The 25,000-nt window shown below is 46.3% G+C and overlaps 1 protein-coding gene across 8 annotated transcripts in view; it reads right to left on the reverse strand.

Moving 5' to 3' along the window:
• The window catches only part of LOC121867499 (serine-rich adhesin for platelets-like), a 132,594-nt gene that overhangs the window by 31,158 nt on the left and 76,436 nt on the right, over nt 1-25,000 (reverse strand). For all 8 annotated transcript variants that reach the window (XR_006089165.1, XR_006089164.1, XM_042367463.1 and 5 more), the window contains exon 2: nt 6,871-6,960. Coding sequence is in view for 6 of the 8 variants with exons in the window: in XM_042367461.1 (XP_042223395.1) it covers nt 6,871-6,960 (90 nt within the window). In the remaining 2 variants the exon portion in view is untranslated. The remainder of the gene's footprint in view (nt 1-6,870; nt 6,961-25,000) is intronic.

Raw genomic sequence — 25,000 nt, forward strand, 5'->3', positions numbered from 1 at the left:
TTTACCCCTGGCCAGGTAAGGTCCAGGTTCTTACGTGTAGTCCCCCCCCCCCTCGACCCCCTGGCTGGCGACGACTAAATTGCCTATGATTTCTGAGGTAGATCGCCACTGTAATAGCTACACTTTGATCGCCACTATGATACTGTAGTTACACTCTGATCGCCACTGTAATAGCTACACTCTGATCGCCAGGATAAAATCTCCAAACTTCGATTACCAGACTGATCGCCCGATGAATATTGATACGATTTTATTTAATAGTGACTTGCTACAACTGCTTGAGAGAGAGAGAGAGAGAGAGAGAGAGAGAGAGAGAGAGAGAGAGAGAGAGAGAGAGAGCATCGCGTTACTAGCCACATCTGGCAGGACTGCTCTAGGTGTTGCCATAACCCTTGAAGCTGTTGTATATTTAATTCCGGCTACACTAGAGCATCGTACCGTACACACTGCTTCACTATAAATACTCGAGCCTGTGCAGTATTTTGAAGTAAATTTTATCATAATCATAGACACCGTAATATATCATATATAAATATATACTCAATGTTCAATACGTTTTGTTATATGACTTGTTAATATTATTAGGCGATTACTAAGCTATACTGTTTTTGTGTTTTAATCGATAACGGTCATATATTTCACTAAAATAATAAAAATTTTGATACAGTAAATAAATTAAACCAATGTAAGTTATATAAACACCACGTTACTTAAATATATATAATACATTACTTTTATAACACCTAGAAAAGTTTATTTAATCTCAGCAAACTGTGTTGGGGTCACTCACGGCTGAACACAAAGACAAGAAAATATTTAATGAAAATCGTAAAAAATGACAAATCTTGGCTGGGTTTTCAGTGTATACTTAATGATGGTGTGTCAGCGTCAGGCGGGCTATGGCGGCCACATGTTAGTTATCTACATATATGAATTTTGAGAAGCCTTTTATATTCTAATGATGACGGAGTCTTCAAAATGCACATGTGTGTTGGATGACTGACGTGAGTTGATACCTCCGCGCCTAACCTAACCTGACCTGACCTAACCTAACTAAACCTAAGCTAACCCAAGTGGTGCTAACCTAACCTAACCCGATAACCTAACCGAAGGTAACCTAATCTGAACTAACTAAACCAAAATTGACCGAGCTGAAATTAACCTAACCTAAACTAACTATACTTAACTGAACTTAACCTAACCTAAGGTAAGCTAACCTAACCTAACCGACTTAAAATTAACCCTAACTTAAACTATCCCCAAACTAAATTAAACTAACCTAACCAAATCCACGACTTTTAATATGAATATTCAGGTGTGTTTGTCCCCTACTCTCGCTCTTTCTGTGTGTGTGTGTGTGTGTGTGTGTGTGTGTGTGTGTGTGTCCCAAGCATTATTCATAAAACACGGACATGAACCCCCTAAAAACACACAATTGTTTTCTATTCAAATTAGTATTATTAATGTAAACAGACGTAATAAATTTTGCATACACGGCGTAAACAATGTAACCCAGAGCGTAGAGCCGGTGAGGGGCGGCACGGATATAGTACACTGCAAACTAAGTTATATTTCGGTATAGCGTTTAAGATCATAAAAATTGTATACAAGACAAAAATGAGAAGTTAAACGAATCTCATGAATATTAAGCCCCATCAGCTTATTTTACCTGATGATTGAATACCTTAGCGCTACCTGTGGGGTTAGGTTAGGTGTGTTAAGACTTTACCTGTAAGCTTCCAGGGATTGGTCGGAAGAGAAACTGTGTCAATAGGTGATACTAATTGCACCTGTATCACACAATGTCACAGGTATACGATAAACACATTTCGTTTTGACAGCATCTATTGCAGTATTTTCTGTTCCTTTACCAGGGTAACAAAGAAATCAAAATTGGTTTATGAAGCAGAACTCGTAAACAAACTTGGCAGACGCGTTGACTTTCCAAGGTACGAGTCAACAGGAATTGCTTAAAACTTTTCCTACATTCACTGCCCCGTAAAGCACTGTGTTCCTGGAGGGCTGAGGTCACTACTGTACTACATGGAGGCGAGGAGGAACTTGTGGTAAATCCTGGTAATTTTACGACGATTTTCCTGCTGTTAGGGATTATTCTAGTTCTGTGGCGGTAATAAGTCAGTAGGAGGTGGAAGTGGTACAGTGGCTGGTGTGTCTTGAGAGATGTGGCACCTCTGTGGAACCTTAATCTAGCTGCTATTGAGAGGTTCCTTAGGGCCATTCCAGGAGTTTTAACACAATGTAAACAAACACACAGTTACCACATCTCACAAGATGTGCCAGCCACTGTACCAGGTGGAAATGCTGCCGACTGCACTACATCAGTGAGTAACTGCTGAGTAAAGACCCGCCGGCACACTCATTACTCGCTGACTCAGTTACTGAGAACCTTTTACCTCGGCGAATTTAAAGGACCTGTCACCTGTATATTCGGTTCACATGAAAATTGGCCACCCCAGCTTATTTCGCCTTAAGACTAGCCGCCCTAATGCTATCTTAATGTAATATAACCTACCCTAACCTAATGTAAACTAACCTACCTTTACCTAACATAACCTAACCTAACCTACCCTAACCTAATGTAAACTAACCTACCTTTACCTAACATAACCTAACCTAACCTAATCCCTGTAGGAAGCATTAGGGTATTTTATCACTAGGTGAAATAGGCTGGGGACTACTCTTTAGTGGTGTGTGTGTCGTCACCCTGGCGGAGGTGTAACACTGCACTAAACGCCAAGTGGGTGGTGTTCGTCTCCTGTCCTAAACGTCCAGGACACCCCTAGTTCACCCAGGTGTGAATGGTACCTAACTTTATGCCTTGGAAAGTGAAAGGTTGGAGTACAGTACTGGTAACACTGCTTCCTTGTGTAGCGGAACAATACAGTGTGTTGTATCCACGCTGCCCCACACGGCCGTCCGGTACAGTACAGAGACAGAGGTTCAGTATGTTAGTTTGTCCTCTAACAGGTGATGCTGCGTCAACACCAGAGGTAACACATCTTACCTGGCAACAATATACCTTTACCTCACCTGCCATTAATGATCCTTACAATAAAACAACACCTTTAGAATATTCAAAAGGTCAATTACACTGTGTCCGTGAGCTTTTAATCCCCCCCTGAAATATTTCCTCAAGGATACACACTAACGTTACCATGTTCTGACTTACTGTGAAGTTTATTAAGAGGTCACCTGACTGATGCAATATTGTGGTAAATATATAACATAACTGAGTGTGTAGGTTATGTTAGCTGTTAGTCCCTTGCTATATGGTACCACTGTTAGCACTCTCTCTTCTGTAATTACACAACACCAATATATGTAATATATGACTGACACACACACACACACACACACACACACACACACACACACACACACACACACACACAGCCAGACGGAGATAATAACAGACATACTCAAACACATTTAGGCCGGAACACTTCACTTACAGGCTATTCGGGTCGGCGGACAAAAATTTTTCCTCCAAGACGAACAAAGACAAGCCGGTGGGTAAGTCACGCTAATGGTCCATGGTGTGGGAAAAATAGTTACTTCGGTCATTTTAATTAAACAAATCTAACTTTAGTCTAATTTAGTATTTTTATTACTCGTTTAGTTCAATTAAATCTAGGTGTGTGTGTGTGTGTGTGTGTGTGTGTGTGTGTGTGTGTGTGTGCGTGTTGGCGTTGACACACCTGGGAAAAAACAGCGTGGCGTAGCGGCAATAGCCATATCCAGCACAGTTACCTGCAGTCATCCGCCGCCCAGTTTGTGAGAGATGGGGAGCTCCTGCCTACCTCAGCTTCATCTCTCACATTTCTACGGGTTTATCATCCATAAAACTGTTACCATTCGACTCACGTATGGTCTGTGTACCTTAACGTCCGCCACAGGTTAGAGCATCATCGTGTGTGTGTGTGTACGAACTTTTATCGTCAATTCAGTACGATTACAATAATTAATCCAACAATGTATAATAACAATCCTTTGAGTACGATAAACAATCCTTTAGAGTACAATACTATAATCACTTGAGTACAATAACATAATCGGCAAAGTACGAACATTTAAGCCACAAATACACTAAATAGTTCAATGAATGAATGTTTAAAAGTCATGATAGTGAGAGCGCGTCAAATGAGGGCAGAATGAACCTCAGTGTAGGCGAAAATATACTGAAAGTCTGTCTGGTGATGACTAAACCGGGGTGAGGCGGGCAAGGTCATGGGCTCCGGCGGTCGTGTCAAGAGTTTACGACCGCAGAAGAATTTTGGTAAACAAAGGGAAAAACGGTTCAAAAAACAATGGAGCCTCGACAAGTGCAGTGCATTACTAACTTTCTCTGTTTGTGTTTTTTTGTACGCTTAACATTTCTCGTAAGTTAATGTAAAATGACGTACCTAACTGATTAACTTAAGATAAAACGCAAAATGTACTTCAAAATTAACACTGAGACTACATTAACTAGATACGACCACTTAACACTGAGACTACATTAACTAGATACGTCCACTTAACACTGAGACTACATTAACTAGATACGACCACTTAACACTGAGACTACATTAACTAGATACGTCCACTTAACACTGAGACTACATTAACTAGATACGTCCACTTAACACTGAGACTACATTAACTAGATACGACCACTTAACACTGAGACTACATTAACTAGATACGTCCACTTAACACTGAGACTACATTAACTAGATACGTCCACTTAACACTGAGACTACATTAACTAGATACGACCACTTAACACTGAGACTACATTAACTAGATACGTCCACTTAACACTGATACTACATTAACTAGATACGTCCACTTAACACTGAGACTACATTAACTAGATACGTCCACTTAACACTGAGACTACATTAACTAGATACGTCCACTTAACACTGAGACTACATTAACTAGATACGTCCACTTAACACTGAGACTACATTAACTAGATACGTCCACTTAACACTGAGACTACATTAACTAGATACGTCCACTTAACACTGAGACTACATTAACTAGATACGTCCACTTAACACTGAGACTACATTAACTAGATACGTCCACTTAACACTGAGACTACATTAACTAGATACGTCCACTTAACACTGAGACTACATTAACTAGATACGTCCACTTAACACTGAGACTACATTAACTAGATACGTCCACTTAACACTGAGACTACATTAACTAGATACGTCCACTTAACACTGAGACTACATTAACTAGATACGTCCACTTAACACTCAGACTTATTTCAGTGTTTTATCGTAAGTCAACCAGTCCGTTACATTATTCTACCTTAAGTTACGAGTAATATTGGCCGTCAGACACTTTAAGAACAGAGGCCTTTGTCGGGTCTCGTATAGTAAGCATCACGATCTCTCTCTCCTGTGGACGAGACAGTTTTGAGCTCGAGTAAGTCTAGAAATGTCTCTCTGTCTCTCGTAATGTCTCTCTTTCTCTCGAGTTCTTATTCCTTTACAGACACAAGTGTTAAAATATCACCATTCACTTCCGGTGGTGGGAGAGATAGCCGTACTTCAGTGAGGTGAGGTGAGGTGAGGTGAGGTGAGGTTAAGCTAGGTTAGATAGATTTAGATGGGCAGCTTGTGTGACCAGACACCCCCGACAAACACCTGTATTATGAGACAGGTGTGTCGCTACGCGTCCTGGTATAAACAGTACGTTACGTTACCTTTCATGGCCTATACAATGTAAACAAATAGCCATGACGTCACTTCCGCCTACAGGTACAACAGGTAAGCGGATCTGTCACAACATTACCAGGTGACTTAATTAACATCACTCTACACAGGTATAAATACATCCTGTGGTGCCGGGATTATAATGGGGAGACCACACCTGTTGACGCATATATAGTGTATACCCATAACAGAAGGATATATATTATTTAAGTTGGAATTTACTTTATTTTTAAGAAAATAACATTGAGTTGATGTTATTCCTTGGTGGAGTATATTAATTCTTTATCTCAGGTTAATAGTCGATTACAGGTAAGCTTTCATTCATTAGTTTAATATAGTTTACTACGATTCCTCCTCCACACACACACACACACACACACACATACACACACACACACACACACACACACACACACACACACACACACACACACACACACACACACACCTCAAGAGACTCTGGCCTTGTCAATATCACACAGTAACGGCGGTGGGAGAGGGACACGACTCATTCAATATAGATGCAACGTGGGTTCGTATCCTCTCTATCTGCTGGATCTACAGTATATATGATGAGAAACGTGAGTGAGTGGGTCCGTACACACACACATACATACACGTATACGTACATACATACATATATTCATTCATACGCACGAATACACACGGGTGGAGAGGATGTTTATATCTTTAGAAGGCATTGATGTTTCGTTTGTCTGTCTGTCTCCCTTACTCCACGCAGCCTCTCTCTCTCTCTCTCTCTCTCTCTCAGTATGGGGTAGAGGCCTAGGGGGCAGAGACAGGCGGGAAGGGACGCGTCAAGATAAAACGCAAAGAAAAATGGTTTCCATATCCGAGTGCTGGAACTACTCTCTCTCTCTCTCTCTCTCTCTCTCTCTCATACATAAACTAACTTTTCTTGCAGTTTTAAAGTCTGGAAAATTAAAGCCATAACAACCTGGGTGAACTGACACTGACCTGGCACTGACTTTAATGACCTGGTACTGACCTTAATGACCTGTTACTGACCTGGATAACCTGGAACTGACCTGGATGACCTGGTACTGACCTGGATAACCTGGAACTGACCTGGATAACCTGGAACTGACCTGGATGACCTGGTACTGACCTGGGGGAGGCGGACTTGCGGTCGGGGGTGTCGAGGGACGGGACATCGCCTGGTGGGGGGCTTCTCTCACTCTTCCGGCCGCGACCTGACCTGTAACGAGGGGTCAGAGGTCAACTGGAGAGTGAAGTGGTGGTTAGGTCACACACACACACACATACACACACACACACACCTCCCTGGGCAGCGACGAACTTAATAGGATAATGTGAATGGCTGTAGTGAGTGTGAGGGATGGGAGGGTAAGTGAGAGTGATGGGAGAGTGATGAGAGACAGTGAAAGTGATAGGAAAGTGAGTGAGAGTGATGGGGAAGCGTGAGTGAGAGTGATGGGGGTGTGGGTGAGTGATGGGAGAGAGTGATAAAAGCTGTAATAATAATAAGCTAAAATAACCAAACAAAAGAAAAATGGCGTAAAATTGCACTAAGACTCTATACCATAACTAACCAAGAGTCTCTAATACTCAAGTTAAGACCCCATCAAAAAAGGCTCCCTCAAGAAGACCTCCAAATAAAAGACTTCACAAAAAAGGTCCAAATAAAAGATTCCTCCAAAAAGACCCCCTGAAAAGACTCCCCCCAAAAGGACCCATGAAATAAAAGACCTTCCAAAAGACAAAAAGACCCCCCCCCCCCAATAAAAGCATCTTACAATGGTTCTCAAAAAGTTGTGTTGTTCTTACAGGTGGACATCAGCAGCGAACAGGTAAGACCCAACAGGTAAAGCTCAGAACCCAGACCAGACCAGCCAGGTAAGGTAGCGTTAGTTAGCTGTGGTCCCACCTGGTCACTAACACAGGAAATGAAGATTGCTGCCGTTTTTTGTTTTGTATCTCGAGGGTGTAGCAACAAAGACCTACAAACCACATCTAGATACACTTATCCTCTCTGTCATTTATACACAAGGGTGATTTTTCATCTTATTTGTGGTGAGTGTGTGTGATACGTCCCTCTTTCCCCCTGGGTGGAGATACACACTGCAATCTGGGTGTTAACGAGGTGTATTATACACTTTGGGTGTCGTTTTGGTCGTGTTTCTGTGTACTATTATGACCAGTGGTGGCTCTTCTACACCCTGGGCGATACACTGTTGAGTTTACACCCCTTCCTCTTGACTACTACACTCACTATCATACACACACACACAGACACCACTACACTCACACACATACACACTCAAAAATATACAGCACTACACTCAGTCTCACACATACACACGCAAACCTTATTTTCCATGTAAAAAATGCCCATTTCCTCCCGTTTCCCCCAATTTAATTCCCCACACAGAGGATCCAGTTCCCTAATACACGATACCCAATTAATACCCTATTTCTCAGTGAAAACCCAATTACCTCCTCCCTATTTTTCCGACAAAGACCCTATTTCCTTCCAATATTTCCCCATACAGAATATCCAATTTCCTATCCTATTTCACCACAACCATAACCAATTTTCCCACAACCAATACCCAATTTCCACAACAACCACGACCCCTATTTGCCCCCTCCCCCCCTCCCCCGCTACCAGTCTCGTGGGTGCCGGAAATGAAGGTGTTGATTGGCACCCCTACCTGTGGCACCACCTGTCTCTCTATGGCACCGTGGCACTGTGGGAAGCCTTTGTCCTGGGCGAGTGTCTCTCTCTCTCTCTCTCTCTCTCTCTCTCTCTCTCTCTCACCACATTATCACCTATTCCTTCCCTCTTGGTTTATCATACCTTCCCTTGTCCACACTCACCTCAAGAGACTACCTTCATTACTCTCCCTTCACCTCTCCCTCACTCTCCCATTTTTCCTCCTCTTCCACCTGTAATCACGTCCTGCCTCTCTTCCCTCTTCAATTATCTTGTCTTCTTCCCTTCCATCTCCTTTCCATAATTCCTCACTTTGTTATGATGATGGACGTAGAGAAACAGGGTAAATATACATTGTTTTTCCGGTACACCTTCAGGCTACACCCTCAGGCTACACCCTCAGGCTACACCCTCAAGTAACACCCTGATCAACACCCTTAAGGACACACCACCCTGTAACACCCTCAGGCAACACCCTAATTCATGCCTTCCTTTTATTCTCGACAACACACACACACACACACACACACACACACACACACACACACACACACACACACACACTTCACCACGAGCGGAACAAACGTTTGTGTCAGCTCCGCCACAAACGTTCGCTGGATGGACAGTGTGAGGCGTGACTAAGTGTAGGGCCAGACTCTGCTTAGTCCCTCCCTGTCCTTCCCTCCCACCTCTGTCACGGCTCGTTGACTACAAGGGGGGAGGGAGGGAGGGAGGGGGGGGGAGGGGGGGGGGGAGGGAGGAAGGGGAGGGTTACGTCTTGGAAAGTGGGAGGGATGTACAGAGAGAGAGAGAGTACTCTCTCTCTCTCTCTCTCACCACTCTGCCACAACAAATTCCAACACCCAGTAATGTTTCCCGACTATAAATCCCTCCCCCAACACTCACTATCTCTCCTCTTCCCCTCCCTCATCTACCCCTTCCTCATCCCTTTCTCATTTCCTCACCTTTAAAATCCCTACTCTCCCTCCTTTGCCCTCTCTCTCTTCCTCCTTTCTCTCCCTCCTCCTCTTTCTCTCTCTCTCTCTCTCTCTCTCTCTCTCTCTCTCTCTCCATCCTTCCCATCTCCCCTACAATGCCTCCTCTTTCCCCTTCCTCCATCCTCCTCTTTACCCTTCTCTCCTTTCACCAACACCCTCACCAACACTCAACACTTTCTGCTACCCTCACCAACAAGATGGTTCTACAGGTAGCGAGTCAATATATGTTACACCTCACCACACTCTCTCTCTCTCTCCTCTCTCTCTCTCTCTCTCTCCCTTCACCTTCACCCCTCACCCTTCACATCCCCTCCCCTCTTTCTTTATCTCCACCTCACCACACTTCTTCCCCACTCTTCATTACCTCCCCCACCTTCCCTCCCCCCACATGTTATTTGACAACACCAACACCTGTTTACAACATGTTTGACGTCATCCTAAAACACACACACACACACACACACACACACACACACCACACACACACACACACACACACACAACACAGCTGTCAACGTGTGGGTGTACTGTGCGCCTGATGTTATTAAATGGTAAATCAACTTGGTTTTCTCCCAACACTCAATACTTCCTCCAACACACTGCCAGGTATTCCTCCAACACTATTGGGGTCTGACAATACCGAACACCTCTTCCAACACATAGGCTTACAACAATATCCTACACCTCCTCCACCACCTAGGCCTCCAACACCCCCCAGGCCTCAAACACCCCCACCCACCACACTAGGCCTCCAACACCTCCCCCTCCACCACCTAGGCCTCCAACATACCACGAGGGCCAGACCGTCGACGCCAATCGTCCAGTATTTCATCTCCCGTTTTGGAGTATTGATTAAAGTGCCTCACACCCTCTGACTTGGCAACACTTCCCAGGCCTCCTCACACCCTCTGACTTGGCAACACTTCCCAGGCCTCCCCAACCCAGCATCTACACCCTAGCTACACCTTCCTCACACCCTAATATACTGTCCTTACTCTCTCGTTGACTGTGTACTGAAGAGACTCCACGCAGGTCTTGTTTTCCTTCTCATTCTTTGTTTACACTCACAGGTTAACATTTTGGTACACCCTCCTCCTACACCCTCCCCCACACCTCCTCCCACACCCACGTCCATTACACCCTCTTTATACGGACGTCGCTACACCCACACTAAATGAACTCCCGGAACACTTAAAAAAACACTCACCCACCCTCCTACACCCTCTGACAACACCGTGGCTGACAACCTGACACCATTTCACTGGATGTCGTTAGATAAAACAGTAACAAATATCTCGACCATTCTTAAAGGTTTCTACGATAAATTTTCCGCCTTATCTTGAAATTTGGGAACGTATCTAACTGCTTCACTTAACTTACGACAAGAAGATCGATTCATAGAAGGTTGTAAGTTAAATGTCCTCACTAACTGCATATGTGAGGCCGTATATAACTGCCTTAACACAATAGATCGATTTTCAAAGGTTCGCAAGTTAAAATTTCTCCTAATCTTGAAATGTTAAAACGTAATTGACTCACTTAAACTGCGACAAAGAGTTGGTGGTTAAAATGACGTTAAAATTGCACTGAGGCTGTACCCAAGCTAGATACGTTGTCAGTACCAGAGAGAACCTTAATGAACGAACCTTTGAGACTTTGAGACAGTGAACTCCTGCAGGCATACAACTCACGTACGAGAGTTTGGATGTGTTTTGACAGCAATAAGCAAAGTTTCGAACCATCAACAACTTCATAATTACTGAAGGAGGTTCGAAAAGTTGTGTTAAATCGCTTGAACTGTTGACAATTTCGCCCGAAACTTTATGAAGCTGACTAGAAACATCGTTCACTCGGCTCGAAGTGATGTCCAGATTGAAATGTTGTTGCCACTGCTATTAAAAATCTCGTCATGGTTCATGCTGGTTCGAAATGTTGTGGTGATTCGCTTGAAATGTTGACTACATCGCTCGAAACATTATGAAACCGATTTGAAACGTCGTTCATTTAGTTCGAAGCGATGTCCAGATTGGAACACCCGCTCCAATTTGTTAGTTTTTTGAACAATTATTTGACACTTTTGTTCTCTCACCAACACAACACCAAAATAACACTACTTGACACACAACACACACTGCAACACAATACATGCAACACACCACAACACATATGGTACACTATACACGTACACCCTGTCAATACACAGACACACAGTCGATACATTACACTACACACTATATCAGAGGTCCACACCACACTTCCACCACATCACACCCTCGGGACACTGGCCACACCCTTGGGACACTGACCACACCCACGGGACATTGGCCACACCCTCAGGACACTGGCCACCCCCTCGGGACACTGGCCACACACCCTCAGGACACTGGCCACACCCCCTCGGGACACTGACCACCCCCTCGGAACACTGGCCACCCCCTCGGGACACTGGCCACCCTGACACTGGCCACCCCTCGGGACACTTTGCACCCCCCTCGGGACACTGGCCACATCCTCGGGACTGGCCACCCCTCAGGCCACCTCGGGACACTGGCCACCCACTCGGGACACTGGCCACCCCGGAACACTGGCCCACCCCTCACGGGACCTGGCCACCCCTCGGGACTTTTATTTTTACCCTCAGGAGACACACTGGCCTGCCCACCTCCCGGGACGCAGCACCCCGGAACCGCTGGCCACACACCTGGGACGCAGCCCACCCCTCGGGACGCAGGCCACCCCTCCGGAACACTGGCCCACCCCTCGGGGACACTGGCCCACCCAGGGAACACCTGGCCCACCCCCTCGGGACACTGGCCACCCCCTCGGGACACTGGCCACACACCCTCAGGACACTGGCCACACCCCCCTCGGGACACTGGCCACCCTATCGGGATAATAACTTACACTTTGATGACTTTCGGCGAAGCTTGAAAATTTGAGACATGATACCTCCTCCTCCTCCTCCTCCCTCCCCCTCTCCTTTCTCCATCCTTCCTCTCATCTTGCTTCTTCCTCTTCCCCCAACCTTCCTTCTCCCATTCCCTTCCTTCTCCTCTCTCCATCCTTCTCACCTTTCTTCGTTCTCCTTCTCCATCCCTCCTCTCCTTCCCATCTTCCGTCCACCTCTTTCCTTCCTTCCTTCCCCTCCGTCATTCCTTCCCTCTCCCTTCTCCTCCCCCTTTTCTCTCCTTTCTTCCCTCTCTCATTTTTCACTCTCTTCTTATTTCCTTTCTCCGGCTACTTCTTCTCTCTTTAAGTCCCTCCACCTCCTCTTCCTCCTCCTTTGTTTCACACAGTTCCCGGAAAGCTTAGCGCAATTGATCGTGCGTAGAAATGGATCACCAGGAAGGAGATAAGTTTAATAAATATCTTGATAAAATTGAAGGTTTAGACAAGAGGATTGAAACCCTTTTAGTAGATGATCTCTCTCTCTCCCTCTCTCTCACACACATCCACAAGGCAGAAAACACACCCAGAGACCAAAGACTAGCGGGCGAACCTCTCTCTCTCTCTCTCTCTTCACCCCAAAGGTCCCATTAACCGTTTATAAGGCAGCTCTGAACCTCAAGTTAACTTAATGGTATATTAAGTTAAAACAGCCATCATCATAAGAGGCAGTGAGCCCAGACCCACAAGAGGTTCGGATCTCACCTCAACTGCTTCATAAGAGAGAGTTAGTGTGGTCATATTGGCTTCACAACACGGAGTTAGTGTGGTCATATTGGCTTCACAACACGGAGTTAGTGTGGTGCTCTTAATTGTGTCGTCTTCTTCTTCTTCTTCTTCTTCTTCTTCTTCTTCTTATTATTATTATTATTATTATTATTATTATTATTATTAAATTATTATTATTATTAAATTATTATTATTATTATTATTATTATTATTATCATTATTATTATTATTATTATTATTATTATTATTATTATAATTATAATTATTATTATTCTTATTATTAAATTATTATTATTATAATTATTATTATTATTATTATAATTATTATTATTATTATTATTATTATTATTTTTATTATTATCATTATTATTATTATCGTTATTAATATTATTGAGGGTTCGGTCAACTATCACATCTCCGGACGTGTGTTGCAGTGGTTCGGGTCACTGAGTAACACAATAAATTTCCTTCAGTTTCAATTCAATAATCCGATGTTCGACTGAACCTGAGACAGGAGTCATTCCATTACGACTTACCTAAGAAATGTGTGAAGCACGGAGGTGAGGCACTGGGGTGAGGCACTGGGGTGAGGCACCGAGGTGAGGTACTGGGTTGAGGCACTAGGGTGAGGCACTGGGGTGAGGCACTGGGGTGAGGAACTGGTTGGCACTATGGCGAAGCACTGTACTTGATAAGTTACACTAACAGTGAGAAGTTAATGGCCCCAGGTATGGCACTGTCCCTAGGTGGCACAGAGACACTTCATTGTTCCCATGTGATACCCAGACTACGGTACATGTGGCACAGCAGACATTCTCGCCGTCAGACACAGCAGGACAGTAGACAAACACAGCAGATACACTTGTCAACAGCAACACAGCACAGACAGTACTGGCTGGCTGACTTGATCAATGCTGGCGAGACGCTGTAGCGGGTATACTGCTGTCCTTCACTCACTCACACACCTTCCTTCACCCTCCTCCCCCTCCCTCCACCCCCCCTCACTCATCCCTCCTCCCACACCCCCTCCTCTCCACACCCCTCCTCACACCCCCTCCTTCACACCTCCCCTCCACACCCCTCCCTCACACACCCTCCTCACTCACCCTCCTTCATCCCCTCCTCCACACACCCCTCCCCTCCTCACCCCCTCCTCCACCCCTCCTTCACACACCCCTCCCTCCTCCCTCCCTCACACCTCAACCCTTTCCTCCCTCCCCACCCCTCCCCTCCCACACCCCTCCCTCCTCCCACCCCTCCTTCACACCCCTCCCTCCACACACCCCTCCCCTCCCCCCTCCCCTCACACACCCCTCCCTCCCTCCCCTCCTCACCCCCTCCCCTCCTCCCACCCCTCCCTCCCCCTCCCCACCCCCCCCCTCCCCACACCCCTCCCTCACACCCCTCCCTCCCACCCCTCCCTCCCACCCCCCTCTCCCACACCCCTCCCCTCCCCCACCCCCCCTCCCTCCCACACCCCCTCCCTCCCCCCTCCCCTCCCCACCCCTCCCTCCCACACACACCCCTCCTCCCCCACACCCCTCCCTCCCTCCCTCCCACACACCTCCCTCCATCCCCACCCTCCACCCCTCCCTCCCCCTCACCTCCTCCCACCCCCCTCCCTCCCACCCCCCGCCCTCACACCCCTCCCTCCCCCCGCCCTCCCACCTCCTCCTCACACACCCCCTCCCCTCCACCCCCCCTCCCCACACCCCTCCCCACACCCCCCGCCCTCACACCTCCCTCCCTCACACACCCCTCCCTCACACCCCCCGCCCTCCCACACCCCTCCCTCCCACACCCCCCCCTCCCTCACACCTCCCCTCCCTCACACCCCTCCCCTCCACACCCCTCCCTCCTCCCCCTCCCTCCCCACACACCTCCACCCCTCCCCTCACACACCCCTCCCTCCCTCCCTTCCCTCCCCACCCATCCAATCCCCAAATCCCTCCTCCACCTTTTTCAACCTCATACACCCCCCCATACACCACCAACGTGACCACACAACCAGTCGCCCGATTTGCGTTAAAAATCTGTATATTTAACCGTGTCTCAGGTACTCCGGCGGGCGGATTAAATCGGGGGAAAAATGTCTGTAATTTAAGCAGATTTTTAGGTTAAAGAGAAAGTTTGAATTATTTTAGACCGATTTTAAGGGTTGGAATATAGAAGTCTTATTAATTTTAGGTTATATAGAAGTTAAGATAAAAGTCTCAGTAATTTTTAGGTCTACTTTAAGATACAGCAAAACTCTATATACTTAGGTCATCAAAAATTTTCTACAGTGTTAAATAATATTCGTAAGGTTACATAATGAAATACGTTACTGCAAAACTATTAATATTTTTAAGGGCGATATAACAATGCCCTAAAACTATAAGTACTTTTTTGGGGGGAGATGTCACGAAAATATATAACTTTTGATGGTGTTGTAAGGTTGACAACACTGGTGGCAAATTTACATTATATGATAAGATTACAACAATGATAAGTGGCTCTCTCTCTCTCTCCTTCGTGTGGTTAGGTTAGGTTTTCTTGGTCAGCTGAAGTGGTTTATGTTATCTTCCCATTTGAAAGAATAATGCTGAGGGAGAAGAAAAGGAAATAATGAGGAAACGGAGAAAGAAGGGGCAGGAGAAAATAAGGAGGCGAAGGAAGAAGAAACGGTAAAAAATTGAGAAACACAGAGGAACACAGACCATTACATTAGGTTCACTCTAGTACCAAGAGCGTGTTACCAGGCAAACACACACACACACACACACACACACACACACACACACACACACACACACACACACACACACACACCAATAATAATAATAATAATAATAATAATAGTAATTTTCCTGAACAAAATCAATGGTGGTGACTGAGTCCTGTCTGTCTGTATGTCTGTCAGTCTGTCTGTTTGTCTGTCTGTCAGTCTGTCTGTTTGTCTGTCTGTCAGTCTGTCTGTTTTGTCTGTCTGTCAGTCTGTCTGTTTGTCTGTCTGTCGAATTATATACATCAAAACCCTTCAACTCTATATCCCTCTCCCAACCACGATCCCTCCCCCAGCACCATCCACCATCCCCTACCACCCACCATCAGCCCCCAACCCCACCCATCAGCCCCCCACCACCCACCATCAGCCCCCACCACCCACCATCAGCCCCCACCACCCACCATCAGTCCCTAACCCCACCATCGCCCCCACCACCCACCATCAGCCCCCAACCCCCACCATCAGTCCCCAACCCCACCCATCAGCCCCCACCACCCACCATCAGCCCTCAACCCCACCATCAGCCCCCTCACCACCCACCATCAGCCCCCAACCCCCACCATCAGCCCCACCATCAACCTCAACCCCACCATCGCCCCCAACTCACCATCAGCCCCACCACCAGCCTCACCACGGACAACAGTTCACATCAGATACATTACTAGCTGGAAAATTTCAGACATGTCGATACTCTGTTAACTGATTCTCTTCTCTCTCCTTCCTGCAAGGAGGTTAAGGATACACACACACCTCAGACTGCTCACTTGCCATAAACGCCTGCCCATTACAATGTGTGTGTGTGTGTGTGTGTGTGGTGTGTGTGTGTGTTTCCTCCACCAGTCCTACCTTAACTAGAGAGGGGGAGGAGAGAGAGAGGAGAGAGAGAGAGGATTAGTTGCTTCAAGACTTGTGTTGGTAGGGTTTAGTTCGGTTTATACGGCTATCTGTTCACTACTAGCCAAACCCCACTGTCATTAACTCAGCCCCTACCATCACTAGCTATCCTCCACCACCACTAGCCAGCCCCCACCACTTCAGCCAAACCCCACTATCATTAACTATCCTCTACCATCACTAGCTATCCTCCACCACCACTAGCCAGCCCATCACTACTAGCCAACCCACTGTCATTAACTCAGCCCCCTACCATCACTAGCTATCTCCACCACCACTAGCAGCCCCCATCACTACTAGCCAACCCCACTGTCATTAATCAGCCCCTACCATCACTAGCTATCCTCCACCACCACTAGCCAGCCCCCATCATCATTGTAGCCAACCCCCACTGTCATTAACTAGCCCCCACCATCACTAGCTATCCTCCACCACCACTAGCCAGCCCCCACCATTAGCCAACCCCCCACTGTCATTAATTAGCCCCCTACCATCACTAGCATCCTCCACCACCACTAGCCAGCCCCCACCACTACTTGCAGCCAACCCCCACTGTCATCTAGCTCTACCATCACTAGCTATCCTCCACCACCAATAGCCAGCCCCCATCACTACAGCCAAACCCCACTGTCATTAACCAGCCCCCTACCATCACTAGCTATCCTCCACCACCACTAGCCAGCCCCACCACTACTTAGCCAACCTCCACTGTCATTAACTAGCCCCCTACCATCACTAGCTATCTCCACCACCACTAGCCAGCCCCCATCATCACTTAGCCAACCCCCACTGTCATTAACCAGCCCTACCATCACTAGCTATCCTCCACCACCACTCAGCCAGCCCCCACCACTACTAGCCAACCCCCACTGTCATAACCAGCTTACCATCACTACTCCTCCACCACCATCCAGCCTCACCACTACAGCCAACCCCACTGTCAACTAGCCCCCTCACTAGCTATCCTCCACCACTATCAGCCAGCCCCATCACACTAGCCAGCAACTAAATCGCTCATATGCATGGCCTGTGTTGGGACTCTCTGGCCTCTGGTCACTGTCACCTAGCGCTCTGTTTGTGAAGGAGGTTCCTGGCTTATTGGGAGGCACTGGTGTTTGCCTGAGTTTGTGCTGGGAGTTTGTGTGTTTGTGGGAGGGTAGTGTGTGTGTTTGTGAGAGGGTAGTGTGTTTGTGGAGGGGTAGTGTGTGTTTGTGTGTAGTGTGTGTTTTGTGTGTGTGTGTTTGTGTTTGTGAGGTTCTAGGGTATGTGTGTGTCTGAATTTCGTTTTGTTTTTGGTCTGAAATGGTCTCTTTAAGTCATAGCATCATTCAATAGGTCTTTTTCGGTCTGTAAGTTGTCAATTTTTTGGGTCTGGAAGGGTTGATTAAGTTAGGTTAGGTTAGGTTAGGTTAGGTTAGGTTAGGTTAGGTTAGGTTAGGTTAGGTTAGGTTAGGTCTTGTTTTTGGTCCTCCTGTGAAGCTGACTGGTGGTATTTCTCGGTGTGGCCGCCATAGGTAAGGGAGTCAATAAGCAAGAACCTCTACGTATAGGGGTAAAACAGACCTTCCTCACCCCGTCATTAAGGGCGGTAATGGTCTGCCGCCACGACACCTCCCTAAATGTGAGGGGTGAGACCACGACCAGACCTCCTGATTACTGAACACCGGAGTAGGACCTTCAAACGTTGGGCCTAGGAGACCTTATTGTGTGTATTGAACCTTTGAGCGTGCCTAGGAGACTGAACTGTGTGTATTGAACCTTTGAACGTGCCTAGGAGACCTTATTGTGTGTGTTGAACCTTCGAGCGTGCCTAGGAGACTGAACTGTGTGTATTGAACCTTTGAACGTGCCTAGGAGACCTTATTGTGTGTGTTGAACCTTTGAGCGTGCCTAGGAGACTGAACTGTGTGTATTGAACCTTTGAACGTGCCTAGGAGACCTTATTGTGTGTGTTGAACCTTTGAGATAAGACTAGGAGACTTAACCGGGAGTTTTGAACCCTTGAGACGACCCTATCTGGATATTTTGAACCTTAGAAACGAACCTATCAAACCCAACAGTCAATAACGAATCCATAAGCATACTAAAAATAACCCGTGACGAAAACAGTATCAAACCCTGAGTCGAAACAACGAACCTTCAATGAAACAGCAAATCCTAATGACTCCCTCCATAAATAGACACTCCCCCTTCCTCCCTCCCACCCCATGATAAACAATGACTAAACCCACAAATGGTCGGAAGGAATGTTGTGGGGGAGAGTTACAACAATGACTGTATATATATCGGTACTTGAAAACACACTAGTTATTACCTCTAAAAACACTGAGAAGATGGATCGATTCGAGTCTTCACGTTCATTCATTTTTGCTTAAATTTCTTTACAATTATCTACTTATTTAACATCTAATTTAACTTTTCCTGTTACGATAGAATACAATATTATCTTAAAATTCCTTAATAAAAATCGTAAAAAAAACAAAAAAAAAAAAAATAATAATAATATACAGAAAATATTGGGTAGATGGGAGAGACATGACAAGGTTGAAATATGGTCAGCGACAAGTCATCAGTCACACTTTACAAAAATCTCTCTCAAAATCGCTTGAGTGAGACATTTTGTGGAGGAGGCGGTGTTGGCTGTGGTAGTTAGGAAGCAGGAGAAATAGTGATGACTACAGTGAGAAGTTGTGTAATATATTGGTCCAGCCTGTCGCGAGGAAACGATTGGTCCACCTTCCCTCCCACGATGACCATTATAACCGAGTCTACCCTGAACACTACCAAGAAGGCCTCAGAAGAAACACAAAATCAAGACTCTAAAAACACAGTCAAGGTTTATCACAATCACCGCCTTCAAAAACTACAACCAAGGCCTTAAAAACACAACCCTGGCCTTATACAAAACATAACCAACACCTTACAACAATACAAACGTCCTGATCAAAACACAACCTTACGTAACACATTAACAACATAAGTACAAACCTCAGACCGTGATAAAAAACCTGGGCCCGTGAAACACAGTAACCGTCCGTATAACAACATCAACGTCCGTAAAATCTTTTCCATTAACTACGGAGCCTCTCATTCACGCCACCCAACCCATAACACCTTATACACACTCGACCCCACACCTGGTCATCTCTACCCCCCCACCACAGCCCCCCCCCCTTACCCCCATCTCTATCTACCCCCCACCACAGCCCCTCACCCCTCTATCTACCTCCCCCCACCTATCCGTTTGTGTTTATTACGCCTTTACGATGGCTCCAGGCGACGACGCTACACCGATCGTTCACCTTCCGTTCCTTCACCTCCTCCTCCTCTTCCTTATTATTCTGCTCTGAACAACACCTCCTCTCCTCTTCCTCGTCCTTCGCCATCTCCCCCCCCTCTCTCCCATCCCACACCCCTCCCACTCATTCATTCATCCTCTTCTTATTCCTTTAATCTCCATATTTATTCCTGTATCCGGTTTTTCAAGTCCGATGTTGAAGTCCGGTTCCTCAGTATGTGAATTTTAGCACTGTGGTTGAAAGTCCAATATTGGCAAGTCCTATAATCAAGTCCAGAGAAGAAGTGATTGTCCGTTTGGTGTCCAATAGTCTAACAGTCCGCTTCCAGTATAACGACGTCCGAGTGAGGCAGTCCGGTATGCAAGCCCAGAGGAATTCGGTATAAAAGTCCAGGAAATACTTGTCACTCACCGCCTTGTGTTGGGTCTGGCGGCAGGAGCAAAAATGAACTCTGCTGGACAGTGATTGTTTCTGCTGCTGGAGGTGTCTGTCTGTCAGTGTGTCCTCGACAGTACCTCCCCACGAGTTCTTCCCCAATAGTACCTTTCATCGAGTACTTTCCTACCAGTACCTCTCTATGAGTACTTTCCGACAGTACCTCCCCGCCGCTGGCGTCAGAGAGTCCCTAACTCTCCCTCGGCCCGCCTCCAGCTCCCCATCACTATACTATCTGGCCATCAATAACTCGCCCTCCCTCAGTAGCAGCACCACGCCGGCAGAAGCGTGGTCGCCTGCCCGTCGCCACGCCCCACGCCAACACCACCGCAGTAACACAACTCCCGCAAAATCTCTTTTCCGCCAGTTTTTCCTGACGGCGCCTCGTCGGCAGTTGGCGCCAGACCTCACCACCGTCGCCGGCCGCGCCCGTCAACACCGCCGGCTCCCAGGAAGACCAACCCATCACGCATACACAACTCGTCCTCCCTCAACCTGCTAGGGCCGTGGCCGTCCTCCCGCTCCTCCCCAGGAAATACGGCCACAAGTTCAGGGAAATATTGCTCAAGATTTTACCTCAGAAATCCTCGGGAGTTAAAGATTATTTTACAACAACTGCCGGAGATGACAGTCGCCTTAAAAATGTTGGAGATTAAGAATTTATTAAAGCTTCCGGGAGAAATTGACCTTAGACTCGCGGAACACATAAAATTATTTTGCCTGAAACTCAACATAACTTCCGGGAATTTTAACGTGAGTTTCTCCTTAGATTTGTGAGAGATTTTTTTTTTTGGATTCAAGAACTTCAGTGGATTACTCTCCTGAGACCAGCGGGAGACTTAACATTATCTTACATTAAATTTAACACACTATCCAGGAAATTATAGCGTAACGTTCACCTCAGATTATTGTACAACTTATATTTTATTCAACGTAATTCTCTCAGAAACTAAAGATTTAAGAACAAACATTTGAACTAAACTGTTTCAAAATCTCTTTAAAAAATCAGAGAAACTGTAAAGTGAGAGGCTAATAGACTCTCTCTCTCTCTCTCTCTCTCTCTCTCTCGCGGGGGAAAGAGAGGCCATGTAGCGTAAGAAGCATCAGCGTCTTGAAGGATCTTGTGTAGTTTCCCCTCAAATACGTTTTCTTTAAATGTCTTGACAAAACGTTGGTACTGAGTGGCATACGATTATTATTACACCTCCCACCTTTAGTAGTAACCACACTACTGTTGTCGCTAACATTACCACACATCACTGACAAGTACCAAACAAGCTGCCACAAAGCCGGGTGCCACTATGCTACAAAACAGTGCCGGGAGCCAGTGCCACAGTCTGAGGTTTATGTCGTTTTATTAGGGTTGTGTGTCACGCTCGCCCCCATGAGGCCGACCCCCACCACGACCTCTCTCTCTCTCTCTCCACTCTTTTGTGTTCGTATTATTAAATTTGAGTGTTATTAGTGTATAATTACCCCCGCATTAAGTGCCATACAGGGAAACACTTAACTTGGGTTTATGACCGAGAAGGGAGACAAAAACTAAACAGTGAACATCTGGTCATAAACTGTACCAACCTTGCATGCAATGTTGGCTCTACGGTGGAAGGTGTTGGCAGCCTCTCACGGTGTCAGTCGGGACTTGTACTTATTGTTAACTATGAATATTTTTTGTGATTGTAAAATATAAGTACTACTGTTATTAACGTGTCGATATATTTATAAAGTGTAGTGTGGTGTTGTGGTGTGTTGTGGTGGTGTGGTGGTGGTGTGGTGATGGTGTTGTGGTGTGTAATGTGTTGTGGTGTGTTGTGGTGGTGTGGTGATGGTGTGTGTGTGTGTAGTGTGTTGTGGTGGTGGTGTGGTGATGGTATTGTGGTGTGTAGTGTGGTGTTGTGGTGTGTAGTGTGTTGTGGTGGTGTGGTGATGGTGTTGTGGTGTGTAGTGTGGTGTTGTGGTGTGTAGTGTGGTGTGTGATGGTAGGCGCGTGATAGTGTGTTGTAATGGTAGGGGTATTGTAGTGTGGTGGTGTGTGGTAGTGTGTGGTCTGTGGTAGTGTGTGGTGTGTGGTAGTGTGGTAGTGTGTGGTAGTGTGTGGTATGGTAAGGGAGGTGGTAGTGTTGTGGGAGTAGGGGTGTGGTAGTGTGTGGTGTGGTAAGGGAGGTGGTAGTGTTGTGGTAGTAGGGGTGTGGTAGCGTGTCTGCAGTAGGTACTCTCTGCTTAATGAACACTTGACACACACACACACACACACACACACACACACACACACACACACACACACACAGACATCTAAACATCAATACAACAACACAATAATTTTATACACTACAGTATGTCACATTTATACACTCGCCACAAAATACAATAATCTTTATATGTCAGTGCTTCGACTCGCTTTACCCAGTGAAGATCTTACACACACACACACACACACACACACACACACACACACACACACACACACACACACACACAGTCAAGATTATCAGAAAGGCCTTACTCCAAATTTCCTCGTAACTTTTGACGTAAGAATGATACTAACTGGTGACGTTAGTTTAGGTTAGGTCAGGTTAGGTTAGGTTAGGTTGGGTCAGGCTAGGTTAGATTAGGTTAGGTTAGGTTAGGTCAGGCTAGGTCAGGCTAGGTTAGGCTAGGTTAGGTTAGGTTAGGTTAGGTTAATCTCTAGATCCGGGTTAGAAGACAGTAGGGAGACCCGCTAAGTGGCCTGAGTCTTAATGTGGCCAGAATATAATACTGTTATTTACATTGTTGATGGAGGTGAAGTAACATGACCCAGCCAGACGTTGTTGATGCTGAACACCGGCGACCTCACTGTCTTGTTCACCCTTGTTCACGCTACCTCACCCAAGTACCACTTTGTTCACAACCACCACGATGTTATATGGAGAACATTTTAACTGGTTTTATAAAGAAGAAAATGTTATCTCTCTCTCTCTCTCTCTCTCTCTCTCTCTCTGGCCACACCCGCTACCATCAGCTTCCCGGAAAAGTAAACATCTTAGCAGACTCTTCTTGTGCTATAATCATCCTCCTCCCTCTTCCTCCTCTTCTTCCTCTTTCTACTTCCTCCTCCTCCGCCTTCTTCTTCTTCTCATCGTTCTTTCTCACTCCCGGCGTCTCTCTCTCTCTCTCTCACTTCCCCCTGACTCTCCCCTCCCTCCTTTGCCTCTCACTCTCCCTCCCACCCCCCTCCCCACTTTCCCCTCCCCTCACTCCTCCTTTCACTTCCCCTGCCTACCTCTCCCTCTCTCCACCCAGTACCCAGAAACTACTCTCCCCTCTCACCTTCCCCTCCCTCTTCCCCTCACATTCAGGGAATCTCAACCCTTATCAGAATTCACTTCTTTCCCTCACTATGTATTTTATCCCCAGAATTTATTTTTTCCATTAGAATTTATTTCCCCTTAAAACTTAATCTATTTCCCACCTTCAAATTTATTCCTTTTAAGAATTTATTTCCCATTAAACTATATTTCACCATCGTGTTTATTTTCCCCATTAGAATATATTGTTGGCCTCAGATTTACTCCTTGTCCCCTCAGTGAGAAACAGCTGGTGGCGCCTCCCCTCGTTTACTTAGAGGGGAAAGTACTCTAGAGGGGAAAGTACTTCAGTCTATTATATACAGTACTGAGAAAATAGTCTTCAGTATAGAGTGAAACTAGTGACATACATACATACATACAGACGTACATGAACACACACACACACACACACACACACACACACACACACACACACACACACACACACACACACTCTAATCTCTACATCCAGCAACAAGAAAAATTGATCCTCAAATTACAAGAACTGAACCATCCCTTCCCAGGCTCTCACACGAGGGAGAGAGGAGAGGAAACGAAAATGAGGGAGAAAGAGAGAGAGGGAGAGTGAAAGGAGGGAGGGAGTGAGGGGAGGGAGGGCGAGGGAGGAGGGCGAGGGAGAGAGAGAGAGAGAGAGAGAGAGAGGAGAGAGAGAGAGAGAGAGAGAGAGAGAGAGAGAGAGAGAGAGAGAGAGAGAGAGAGAGTCTTGCAGCATTGTGCTGCGTGGTGTAGAATCACTGGTTCAGGGGCCTTCCTACCACTTTATGGGAGAGGTGGGAGGAGAGTAGGGAGGGTGAGGGAGTAGGGAGAGTGAGGGAGTAGGGAGGGTGAGGAGAGGAGGAGAGTAGGAGGGTGAGGGAGAGTAGGGAGGGTGAGGGAGAGTGAGGGAGAGTAGGGAGGGTGAGGGAGAGTAGGGAGGGTGAGGGAGAGTAGGGAGAGTGATGGAATGTAGGAGTAGAGTGAGGGATGCTAGAGGAGTGGGTAAGAGAAAGAGAGAGTTAATGAGAATAATTAAGTGTGGGAGAGTGGCAGTGAGTGAGTGAGTGAGTGAGTGAGTGAGTGAGTGAGTGAGTGAGTGAGTGAGAGTGGCAGTGAGTGAGTGTGAGTGAATCAAACACTCACTTCAAATCATTATCACTCTTATAC

Source organism: Homarus americanus, unplaced genomic scaffold (genome assembly GCF_018991925.1).
Source record: "Homarus americanus isolate GMGI-L3 unplaced genomic scaffold, GMGI_Hamer_2.0 scaffold23598, whole genome shotgun sequence".
Classification (NCBI taxonomy): domain Eukaryota; kingdom Metazoa; phylum Arthropoda; class Malacostraca; order Decapoda; family Nephropidae; genus Homarus; species Homarus americanus.